The 9,869-nt window shown below is 43.3% G+C and overlaps 1 protein-coding gene across 2 annotated transcripts in view; it reads right to left on the bottom strand.

Annotated features, from left to right (window-relative positions):
• Nucleotides 1–9,869, bottom strand: part of DSTYK (dual serine/threonine and tyrosine protein kinase) — a 50,811-nt gene that overhangs the window by 6,638 nt on the left and 34,304 nt on the right. For both annotated transcript variants that reach the window (XM_024751001.1, XM_024751002.1), the window contains 7 exons: nt 7,247–7,479; nt 6,545–6,628; nt 5,713–5,889; nt 4,959–5,088; nt 4,427–4,583; nt 3,863–3,995; nt 1,847–1,960 (listed from right to left, as the gene is read on the bottom strand). In XM_024751001.1, coding sequence (XP_024606769.1) covers nt 1,847–1,960; nt 3,863–3,995; nt 4,427–4,583; nt 4,959–5,088; nt 5,713–5,889; nt 6,545–6,628; nt 7,247–7,479 — 1,028 coding nt within the window. The remainder of the gene's footprint in view (nt 1–1,846; nt 1,961–3,862; nt 3,996–4,426; nt 4,584–4,958; nt 5,089–5,712; nt 5,890–6,544; nt 6,629–7,246; nt 7,480–9,869) is intronic.

Here is a 9,869-nt window from a genome sequence, read left to right as displayed (position 1 = left end):
TATATATATATATGTATATGTATATATCTATACAATGGAATACTACTCAGCCATAAAAAAGAATGAAATAGTACAGTAACATGGATGGAACTAGAGATTATCAAAAGAAGTGAAGTGAGTCAGACAGAAAAAGACAAATATGTGGTATCAATTCTATGTGGAATCTAAAATATGACACAAATGAACTTATTTACAAAACAGAAGCAGACTCACAGATACAGAAAACAAACTTATGGTTACCAAAGGGGAAAGGGGGTAGGGGAGGGACAAATTAGGAGTTTGGGATTAGCATATACCAACTTCTATATATAAAACAGATAAACAACAAGATCCTATTGTATAACACGGGGAACTACATTCAATATCTTGTAATAACATAAAATGGAAAAGAATATGAAAAGGAATATATATGTAGAACTGAATCATTTTGCTGTACACCAGAAACTAACATATTATAAATCAACTATACTTCAATAAAAATAAAAATTAAAAAAAAAAATCTGTCTCATTTGGCTATTGACAAGCCTCTTAGGTTTCAGCCTAGAATTTTAGGAAGATACTTCCCTCCCCCCAAAACTGCTATCATCTTTATATATCATTTTTTAAAATAAATTTATTTATTTATTTATTTTTTGGCTGTGTTGGGTCTTCATTGCTGCAAGCGGGCTTTCTCTAGTTGCGGCGAGCGGGGGCTACTCTTCGTTATGGTGCGTGGGCTTCTCATTGTGGTGGCTTCTCTTGTTTCGGGGCACGGGCTCTAGGCGCGCGGACTTCAGTAGTTGTGGCACGTGGGCTCAGTAGTTGTGGCTCACAGGCTTAGTTGCTCCATGGCATGTGGGATCTTCCCAGACCAGGGCTCGAACCTGTGTCCCCTGCATTGGCAGGCGGATTCTCAACCACTGCGCCACCAGGGAAGCCCTCTTTATATATCATTTAAGTGTTGCCAGAGAAACTTCAGTGATAATCCAATATATTTTCAAAAGGAGTATGTCAAAAGATTCTTTATAACTTAGATAACAGGACTGGTAGGTTCATGACTATCTTACCTTTTAAGGTGTATTTACCCATCTCAGTCCTCATCCAGCACCTCAAACCCTAAGCAATAACAAGACCTGGAATCCTCAAAAATATCAATGTCACAAAAGCAAAAAAAAGGCAGGACTATTCTAGACTAAGAGGCTAAAGAAACATGACAAAATGCACTGTATGATCCTTGGATTGGATCTTGGGCCAAACAAACAAACAGACCATATTTGGGATAGTTGAACGTATTTGGGACAACTGGAAAATGTTAATATAGACTGTATTAACTAATAATATTGTATCAATTTAAACTTCTTGGGTGTGAATAATGGCATTTTAATTAAGCGGAAGAATGTCCTTTTCGTTAGAAGATACAAGCTGAAGTATATAGGAGTAAAGTTTTATCTGCAAGTTACTCTCATATAGTTCAGTAAAAAATGTGTGTGTGTGTGTGTGTGTGTGTGTGTGTGTGTGTGTGTGTGTGTGAAGAAAGAGAGAGAGAGAAACAAAGAGAGACTACAATAGGAAAGAGTATATGAATCTGGGTGAACAGTATGTGGGTCTTCATTGTACCACTCTTTTAGCTTTTCTGTGAGTTTAAATTTTCTCAACAGTGTTGGGAGAAAAAGTCTTAAGCAATATAAGCTAGGCCTATGATGCAAGTCCTCCCTAAGCTTCAAGTCCAAGATGCCATCCATCCACTCTGCTGTTAACTGGCCACAGTCCTTTCCTGTGACCGAATTTACATGCATGTGTACCTCCCTCCAAAGGTCACTTACACATAGAGACAGGGAGTTATCTTGGGGAAACAGCTCTTACTTACCAACACATTTTTCAGTTTGATATCACGGTGGACAAGTCCCTGGCTGTGCAGGAAGCGGATTCCTTCCACCACATCTAGGGCTATCTGCAAACGGGTCTCCAGGGTCAGCCCAGCCTTGGGGAGACAAAAGGGTTTACCTGTCACTAAGAAGACAACTCCTCAATCCAACTTGCTTATACCAACGAAGAGTTCCTTCTGTGAGATACTGAAAGACTGACCACACTAGGGTACACAAGGACAGAAAAGTGGATGAGAATAAGGGAAGAAGAAGGCAGTCAGGAGAGGGAAATAAAGGAAAAGCAAGGAAGGGCAAGCCATAAAGGCCAGGTCAGATCCCTTGGAGGCAGCACTTAGGCCAGCCGGATGATCCCCAAATGTGACTAGGAGAGCCACAACCAAACGCCTGAAGGCATGAGTGTATCTCTAACCCTGAACAAACTTAGAACTGCCGTAGAGGCTCAAAGTGAGTATTTCTAGGACTCTCAGGCAGATTTACTTCCATTGCTTTGTAGGACTGGTTAGCCTTTGGTTTTATGGATTCAAATACCAAAGTCACCCATCTTACTTCTACCAAGCCTCCAATTTAGGGTCTCTTGAATTCTGGAGAATGTTATATCACTCATCCAAAAGCCCATATATGGTTCTCTAACCCACTTATGGAAGAGCATCACATGGTGCTTAGCTTAACTGCCCTGAAATGAAGAAGGAAAGCCACTTGCAGAGTCATTTTATTCACCGTATTGATTTCTCATGGCTCCTGCAAGCATTTCTGAGGATTCTTCTGTCTTATTCCATATAAACTGGTACAAGAGGCACCTGTGAGAAGGGACCTACCAGATACTCTGGGGTTAGCTTTTCCAGCTCCAATGTAGAGGACAAACAAAAGAAACCTCTCTATTTCCCTGCTGGTGGCTGTTTTAGATGAGGGGAACTCAACATCCAACTGAGGGTATTTCACCGTCATTCAAAATCTTCCACTTCTCACTGTCTATGGCAGAATTTGAATGCTATGGAACTTTTAACGTTTTTGGTCTTCTATAATTTGTTCCCAACATTTCTTTGCATATTATCTCCCCTCTATTCCCCAAATGAACCAGCTCCTCCAACACAGTCAGTGTCCTTCAAATGTTCTGGGCACTAAGCTATTCCTTCCCCCGGTATGACCTCTTCTTTCCATCTGCCCAACTTTTACCCATCAGGGTTCATTTATCCAACTCAAATGCCACCTGTTCATGAAATATTCACTGACTACAATTATTTTATTTAAAAAAATTTTTTTTGAATTTATTTTTGGCTGTGTTGGGTCTTCATTGCTACGTGCGGGCTTTCTCTAGTCGTGGCAGATGGGGGCTACTCTTCATTGTGGTGCGCGGGCTTCTCATCGCGCTGGCTTCTCCTGTTGCAGAGCACGGGCTCTAGGCACGCGGGCTTCAGTAGTTGCAGCACACGGGCTCAGTGGTTGTGGCGTGGGGGTTAGTTGCTCCGCGGAATGTGGGATCTTCCCAGACTAGGGATCAAATCCGTGTCCCCTGCACTGACAGGCGGATTCTTAACCATTGCACCACCAGGGAAGTCCCTACAATTCTTTTAAAAGCCCCTGGCCAATTATACTTTTTCACATCCCCTTATGTTGCTTAATACAGGGCCTTGTACAAAGTAGTCACTAATAAATATTTGTTGAAAATAAAAACTAGCTTAATTCACTGAGGACGAAAAAAGAGAAAGAATAGCAGAGTTATAGAAAGCTTTTCTGCTCTTCTGTGTAGTCTAGATTTTTACACTACCACGAGAGGTAAAAGTGGTGAACTGCAGTATTCTAGATATAAACTTGGCAAAAAAACATGTTCTGAGACATTTTTAAGGTTTTTTGGAAATGAAGGTAATAAAGCTTGATTACTCCAACATTGTCTTATGAGAGCTAGAGGCTCTGAATAAAGAAGAAAGGAGGAAAGGCCAGAAAGGAACCTGTGGATCTGGCTGCCAGCTGGACCTCACTCCCTCCTTGCCCTGCCTCACCTTCAGCCCACTGTAGAGGTCCCGGTGCAGCCGCTCCATAATGAGCAGCACAGCGATGCTGGAGCCACCACCATAGTTGTAGTCGATGACGGAACCGTGCAGATCCACCAATCGCTCATGCTTCGGCAGAGACCTGGTGAGGAGCGGAAAGGTCTGGGCTAGAGCTAACCTTGCATAGCATGTCACTACGGTGGAAGAAATAACCCTGAGACCGTGCATAGTCCAGGCCCAGAGGTAATAGCCCTCAGTACAGCGAGAGGGCAAAGAGAATGGCCTCTCTAACGAGGACAGAGAATTATGGAATCTAAAAACTGACAGGCCTTAAGGACTAAAGAAGAAAGTCAAATGGAAGGATGGGTCTGAGAAATTAGGATGGTGGGGAAAGGGCAGGTAGAGGCAGGAAAGGCCTTGAAGAGAGCACATTTCTGGGCCAGACACTGGAATACTAGTCTACAACATTTTGAGACATAGGTTTACTATAGCTCTTGGTACAAAATTTATACCAGGCTTCTAAGCTTCTTCTCTGGATCGTTCCCCACGAAGATGAATGAGACCAGAACCCACCTCATGTAGTGGAACTCCAAAGCTAGGTCATTCCAGTGCTTCTCGTCTGGAGGGACAACTGACTTGAGGGCACAAGGGAAGTGTCCCCCCCAGTTGTCACACAGGTACACCACACCATACTGGCCCCGGCCCAGTTCCTGTCCCAGTTTAGGTTTACCTATAAGGTGCAGAGACAGAGGTAAGGCAGGAAGGATGGGAACTTGCTGGGCAACCTCCCTAAGATTCTTAGACGTGGACCTGCCTAGAAGCAGGAAGTCATAATTATGCCAGGGGAAGAAATTTGGATGTTTTCTAAACCAGTAGTAACCTAACTGGTTTAATTTGAATAAACTTTGGTTGTGTTATTTGAACTATATAAATAGCAGGACCAAACAGACTTCATCAGAAATTCAAAAATACATCAATGGGCGTTTAGGCAGCCTCACAGGGAAGCAGCTTTAGACACTGGGGTTCTCCAGGGTTGGACATGAGGATGTCAGGTATCCAGAACCTTCCTCCTCCAATTTACTAGGGAAAAAATATAAGGACTCACGATGCAGCAAGACATCCTGTAAAGAACGGCTTTCCAGCGAAAGGCGGGCCAGGCGGGGAGCATGATCTTTCCGAACCTTCAGCCATAGATCTTCAGTTTTCTCCAACCGGCCTGAGTGGCCAGCTTCCAGCTGGGAAGGAAAAAGAAGAAAGAAATATGACTTATCAGGTCCCCAGCTTTGGCTTCCTCACCTATTATATGGGGATAAGAATATCTACCTCATGAGGATACCTGTGAGAATTAAATAAGGTATATGTAACATAGCTCAGAGATTGGCGGACCGTGAGCATTCATTAAGTAATACTTTTTCTTCCTGGATGCATAATCACATCTACCCACCCTCCCCTCCACACACATGTACACATGCACACGCGCACACCCCAAAGGGATAAGCAGATGTCACATAACTGCAAACTACTATGGAAGTTGGAATGGCATCCCTTTCTGTCACTCATCCCTAAAATACTATATAAACTCATATGAAATTCCTACCCCTCGATTTTCATTCCTCACTCAGTGAAGTGGGGAGACATTAATTGAGTTCCCTCCATTCTCTCTAGAGTTACAGAAATATCCACATGAAAAAGTTACTGATGAAACAGCCTGTAACTTAGTATTATCCTTTAACAGAATAGAAAGGAAATATACCGATGACTTTTTAAAAATTATGTAGACAGCAGGAGACGAAACATTCCACAGTGGATGAGGTGCCCCTCCGATTGATCCAGCTGTACGTCCTCTCCTATATACCCACCTGCCGCAAGGAGGCTGCAAAGGCCTCATGGGAGCTGTTGAGCCGAGTCCGGAATTGGCTGCAAATGCTCTTGGCCAGCTTGGAGGCACTGAGGCTCTCGATGGCTTCCTGGGCCACCTTTCTCTTCCACTCTAGTGTGATGGCAGGTGGGCTCACCCATGTGATGCGCTGGATGATCTGTCAGGATGAGGACAGTGAGAACACTGAGGGATGGGAGACGGGGACCACTAGGAAGAACCAACACCCCTCCCTCTCTGGGTTACCCACTCGTTAGGCCAGGATCTTAAGATAAGAGCTGTATGAAGTCCAGCACTCCTCTCCGATTCCATCTACCTCAAAATCGGGGCTCAGCCCAATGGAAAGCATCAAAGAACACTAGGCCTAGTCTGCGTGCTCACAAATCAATACATTACACTCAATACTGGGGGTGCCTGATAAATCCCTTTCTAAACGCAGCAAGTAACTCTACGGAAGAGTCAGATGGAACATCAGAAAGGAAACCGTACTCATGGCCTCTGGCAACAAAGGTTCTGAGAAAACACTTAGGTTGGGAAAAAGAAATATGAAGCTAGTGAAGCAGGGTTTTATGGCTCCATAAAATATCATTTAGACACATCACTTTTAAGAGTTAAAGGGGGCACTGTCAATAATTATTTCAGAACAGGCATAAACCAGGATTCTCCCAGGCAGGCAAACCACGACAAATGGCCACCTGCCCTGACAGACATCAGTTTGTTTAGGACAGACACCCTAGACATCAGTTTCTGTTGGAGCGACCAGACTCACCTAAGCCAACTAGGGGCTGAAAAACACTTCCCTAAACAACCTCTACCTGTTTGATTTGCTCCCACAGCATCCTTGTAACTGAGGACCCTGAGTGAAATGTGACTTCAACATGATAGGCAGCATTTAAGATCTGAAAGAGAGTACACAAACAAAAGTCAATATTCCCTGAGTAGAGTGGCTAATTAAAAATGCAATAAATGGGGCTTCCCTGGTGGCGCAGTGGTTGAGAGTCCGCCTGGTGATGCAGGGGACACAGGTTCGTGCCCCGGTGTGGGAAGATCCCACATGCCGCGGAGCAGCTGGGCCCGTGAGCCATGGCCGCTGAGCCTGCACGTCCGGAGCCTGTGCTCCGCAACGGGAGAGGCCACAGCAGTGAGAGGCCCACATACCGCAAAAAAAAAAAAAAAGCAATAAATGATATTTATTTCAAGAACATGGTGCAGTTTCAAGGTTCCCAAATCTACCCCTCAGTGTATGTGCAGAGTCAATGAAGGCTGATCATCTATCTGGTGACTATTTGGGCTCCTTTACTTCATATTCATCTTCTTGCTCATTGACTTAACTGCAATTTGACAGTTCACAAGCACCTCCCACGGACAGTGGTCATGAGATAGGAAAAGAAAATAGAATTCAAACTGGACTGGCAAAAAATTGAAAGGGAAATTCTTGACTAACTTGAAGCTGGGTTCGTGGGTGGATTCTGTTTCATGTGTTATCTGTGACACGCTCTTAACTACCCTTTGAGTACCTGTTTGAGATAATTACTGGTGATGTGAACCGAGACATCCTGAGACTTCTCCAGGCTCTGCAGACACCGTTCCAGCGTTCCGACGAAGCTCTCACGTAGGTAATCCACAGAGCTGATCAGCTTGTTAGCCACTGCTTGATTAAGCCGGGAGATGATGAGTTCCTGGATCTGTCGGATGCAGCATTTGATCTCTCTGGTGCCCACTGGTTCTCCATTCTCAGGGACAATGACATCTATGGAGGCAGAGCAAAAAGCTAGTTGACTGTGAGGGGAAGGGGCAGGCACACTGAATAAAGGCAGCTCCCAAGTCAGACCCAAGGAGCTACCACGAACAACAGCTACTAAACGCATATGGTTGAAAAACTGACTCTCAGTATGACCATGGGCCATGCAATCCTCAACTACTTAAGGCATCTAAGAATTGTGAGAAGGAGCGACTGTGTACAGAATGAACCTATTGATTTTGTCAGCTCTTATATCACATTTATAGAAGAGGAGAAAAAACATTTATTGACTGCAGACTATTTGAAATGCACAGTAAGTGTTTTTCATATGTAATCTAATTTAATCCCAACAACAACACTGTCAGGGGTATATTACTGGTTATATTTTATATGTCAGGAAAAAGCCTCAAAGAGAGAATAAAGTGGGCACTGGGAAGGGATGGTACAGTTAGGAAGTAATATAGCTAGCGTTTGAACCCAAAGCTCATGGATTCCAAAGCCTCTTATCTTTGCAATAATTCACACTTCCTAGCATATTAATGAGAAAAATCCAAGAGTCAAGAATTCAATTTTAATCAACTACTAGAGAAATGAAAAGTAAAACTGGAATGTTGTCCCCACTATGCTACTAGCTCTCAGGATTAGAAAAGTCTGTTTTGCAAACCAGAGGACAGAAGAACTTAGAGAAGACAAATCACCTATAAAAATTCCACTCCTAAAAAGGCCCTCTCTAATGTTAGAAACTTATATTGGTACCACCTCTTTGGAAGAAATCTGGCAATATCTATCAAAAATTTAAGCTAACCAACCAATAAACAAAAGAAATCTATACACCCTTTGACCCAACTACTGTTTCTGCTTCTAGGCATTATTTTTCTAGAAATATACCCTTACAAGTCTCAAATACATGCATGCACAATGACGATCAATGCCGTATACTCTGAGAGAGAAAGAGAGAAAGAAAAGAAAGGAAAGGAAAGAAAGAAAGAAAGGGAGGAAAGAAGAGAAAGAAGGAAGGAAGGAAGAGAAGGAGGGAGGGAGGGAGGAAAGGAAGGGAGGAAGGAAAGGAAGGAAGGAAGGAAGAAAGGGGCTTCCCTGGTGGCGCAGTGGATAAGAATCCGCCTGCCAATGCAGGGGACCCAGGTTCGAGCCCTGGCCCGGGACAATCCCACATGGCTGTGGAACAGCTGGGCCTGTGAGCCACAACTATTGAGCCTGCACTCTGGAGCCCACGAGCCACAACTACTGAGCCCCTGTGCTACAACTGCTGAGGTCTGTGCACCTGGAGCCCATGCTCCGCCACAGGAGAGGCCACCACAATGAGAGGCCCGTGCACCACAACGAAGAGTGGACCCCGCTCGCCGCAACTAGAGAGAGCCTGCACGCAGCAACAAAGACCCAATGCAGCCAAAAATAAATAAATAAAATAAATAAATTTATTAAAAAAAGAAAAGAAAGCAAGAAACAGCCTACATATCCAGCGGTAGGGGAACAGTTAAATAAATTAAGGTATATCCATTAGAAGAAGACAAATTTCTCTGCACATTTATGGAAAGATCTCTAAGATATGGGGTAAGTGAAAAAGCAAGGGCAGAAGAACATATAGAGGAAAACTAGATGACTAGGAGACAGTATCTTTTTATCTTTGAGTAAAATACCATGTTTTTAGGTACTATCTTTTCAAAAAATAAATAATTTATAAAGTATGTATGTCATGATACCTAGTGTGCATGCATTACCTTTATTTTAAAACAAACAAAAATCAGTAATAAAAATCTGGCTCCATAGGATATGTGGTAGCTCTCTTCTAAATCTACTTGTCATCGCCTCAAGGATACCCAGAATGTATTAGAACAAGGTAAGAAGCAGCACGTAAGTCCTGTCTAAGATGTAGCCAACTAGGTAAGTAGAATCACAAGTCCACGATGTAGTTAACAGAGCCAGACATTTGACGTACTTGTTCCCAGTTACTCCACATCTGAGCTAACCACTGTGCCCCAGGTACCAAACATGATATACCTGGTACGTGATAGACAATCAAATGTTTTCACTGACTGCTCAACCTACCTGCCCTGACAACCCTTTATCATGTCTACTCTGATGCTGGCATTGATGCTCCAGTGTCTTTTATTCAGGCACTGAATTAAATTAAACATTCAGAAGATTTCCTAGGATTTCCACGGCAAGTGAGCACTTCTCAGCAACTCCTCCCTACAATGGGAATTCGCCAAAGAGGTATCTTTGTTCATCTTTAGAAAGACCTATAAGAAATCAAGCATGCTATGCTTGCTAAAGTATATTTCCTTTGTATCTGTAAGTGTGACAAACATATACCATCACTCACACACTCATTCATTCTCCAAAGATATACTATACACAGACTCTGTTGTTTGCTGCAA

The sequence above is a fragment of the Neophocaena asiaeorientalis genome, unplaced genomic scaffold, assembly GCF_003031525.2.
Source record: "Neophocaena asiaeorientalis asiaeorientalis breed wild unplaced genomic scaffold, Neophocaena_asiaeorientalis_V1.1 scaffold67, whole genome shotgun sequence".
NCBI lineage: Eukaryota > Metazoa > Chordata > Mammalia > Artiodactyla > Phocoenidae > Neophocaena > Neophocaena asiaeorientalis.
The sequence above is the reverse complement of the archived record's forward strand: the minus strand, read 5'-3'. Positions and strand labels throughout refer to the sequence as shown.